Source organism: Eschrichtius robustus, chromosome 14 (assembly GCF_028021215.1).
Source record: "Eschrichtius robustus isolate mEscRob2 chromosome 14, mEscRob2.pri, whole genome shotgun sequence".
Taxonomy (NCBI): domain Eukaryota; kingdom Metazoa; phylum Chordata; class Mammalia; order Artiodactyla; family Eschrichtiidae; genus Eschrichtius; species Eschrichtius robustus.
Window position 1 is genome coordinate 16763577 of NC_090837.1, and position 2290 is coordinate 16765866.

Below are 2290 nucleotides of genomic sequence, written 5' to 3' on the forward strand. Positions count from 1 at the left end.
AATAAGAGTAAAACTAATTTCATAATCTCATATTTTATTTCATAATTTCATGTTAGTAGACATAATACTAATTGTCTAATACTATTTTTGTTTTTCACTGTGTTGACATTGGCATTGGTAGTGCAAAAGGAATAGCGGGTAAGTAACTCTACTGATACCTTAGCATGATTCATGGCAGTGGTACCAAAGCGAGTTATTCTTCACTACTATGTGCTCAGAAGAAGAAGAAGAAAAAAGCTAGTTTCATTTTAAAATGTGCCTGATGAAGCAGTGCTTTTATTAAATCCCAACGCTTGAGTACACATCTTTTTAATATTCCATGTGATGAAATGGAAAGTACCGATAAAGCACTTCTGCTGCATACCTAAGTATGTGTTGTCTTGAGATAAAGCCCTTGTACCATCATTTGAGTTAGGAATTGAACTAGTCACGTTTTTCATGGAACACCGCTTTTACTTGAATGAATGACAGACTTTGGTATTCAGATTTGGGTATTTGGCAGATATTTACTCAAAAATGAATGTAGGGGCTTCCCTGGTGGCGCAGTGGTTGAGAATCTGCCTGCCAATGCAGGGAACACGGGTTCGAGCCCTGGTCTGGGAAGATCCCACATGCCGCGGAGCAACTAGGCCCGTGAGCCACAACTACTGAGCCTGCGCGTCTGGAGCCTGTGCCCCGCAACAAGAGAGGCCGCGATAGTGAAAGGCCTGCGCACCACAATGAAGAGTGGCCCCCGCTTGCCGCAACTAGAGAAAGCCCTCACACGAAACGAAGACCCAACACAGCCAAAAATAAATTAAAAAAAAAAAGAATGTACCTCCCTTTCTGGCAGTGACAACCTCCCCACGAGAACGTGCCTCTCGCAAAGGATCTCCCTCATCCCTCTCCAGAGGAGAAGAGGAAACACAAGAAGAAGCACCTGGTGCAAAGCCCCAATTCCTATTTCATGGATGTGAAATACCCAGGATGCTATAAAATCACAACCATCTTTAGCCATGCACAAACAGTAGTTTTTTGTGTTGGCTGCTTTACTGTCCTCTGCCAGCCTACAGGAGGAATAGTAAGGCTTACAGAAGGATGCTCCTTTAGACGGAAGCAGCACTAAAAGCATCCTGAATCAAGATGAATGGGAAACCATCCCAATAAACACATTTTGGATTAAAAAAAAAAAAAAAAGAATGTACTTAGTCTGTCACTTCAAGGAAAACAATAGACACTATGGTTACCAATGATAAAATTGGAGCTTTCCAGTAGAAATAAGAATTTTGGAAAACTCATACACACCTCAGTGAGCTTTATAGCTTGCCAATACATAAAGACCTTTCTGATGAGATCAGTGGTTATATTAATGAATGGTATTTTAAAATATATATAGTATAATGACATGTGACAATATCTGGAAGATCTGCATAACTCAGTGAACCAATATTTTCCCAATGACTGATACATACTTTTAAAGAATCAATCACACATGGGTAAAAGATCCATTCAAAGTGAAAGGTAGATCAGTGGATTTCCTTGATGTGGTTTTAGATTCCACCTTGCAACTAATCTTTAAGAAGCTATCACTTGTCGAGTTTTGGTGTCTTATCAAAGAAAAATACCTTCAACAATCAGAAAAGGCTATTAAAATATTCCTCCTTTTCCCAATTGCATCTTTGTGAGACCAGATTCTCTCCATATATTTCAACCAAAACAAAACATCACCACATTGAATGGAGGGGCAGATATAAAAGTCCATTTTCTGCCGTTAAGCCAAACATTAAAGAGATTTACAAAAATGAAAAACAATGCCTTTCTTCTTGCTCATTTTTTTTTGGAGGGGAATATATATTTTTCATTAAATACATTATGTTAAGATTTAATAGGTTTATTTTAAGTATTTAAAATAAAAATTAAAAATTTTCTGTTTTAATTTTTAATACAGTAAATATCAATATCTAAACCTGTATAAACTAAAGTTTTTTGAGATCTTTGATGATTTTTAAGAGTGTAAAGAGGTTCTGAGACCAAAAAGTATAAGAACCACTATTCTAAATAGTTCTCCAAAGTTGGGCTGGTCTCCTTTGACTATTCACAAGAAGATAGTACTTAGGGCCAAACCTGTAGTAGAAAATGATCACTTCCTAGTCAGGTTAGGCAGGGGAACATTGTGAAGAAGGATCCTCAGAAATTCGAGTTAGCACTGTAATAGTTCATTCTCACAGTAATAGGCAAGTCTAATAGAGTAGGACCATTGAGTTTAAGGAAGGCAAGAAAAAGACCTTTGGGAAAGACAGGTTGCAAGTCT

General features: G+C 37.6%; 1 protein-coding gene across 1 annotated transcript; it reads left to right on the top strand.

The window, feature by feature from the left end:
- Nucleotides 1-897: 897 nt before the first annotated feature.
- Nucleotides 898-1105, top strand: LOC137776745 (small ribosomal subunit protein eS27-like). Its single transcript, XM_068563417.1, has one exon. It carries the CDS (start codon nt 947-949, stop codon nt 1103-1105), a length of 159 nt encoding a protein of 52 aa, XP_068419518.1. The 5' UTR covers nt 898-946.
- The last annotated feature ends 1185 nt before the right edge of the window (nt 1106-2290 follow it).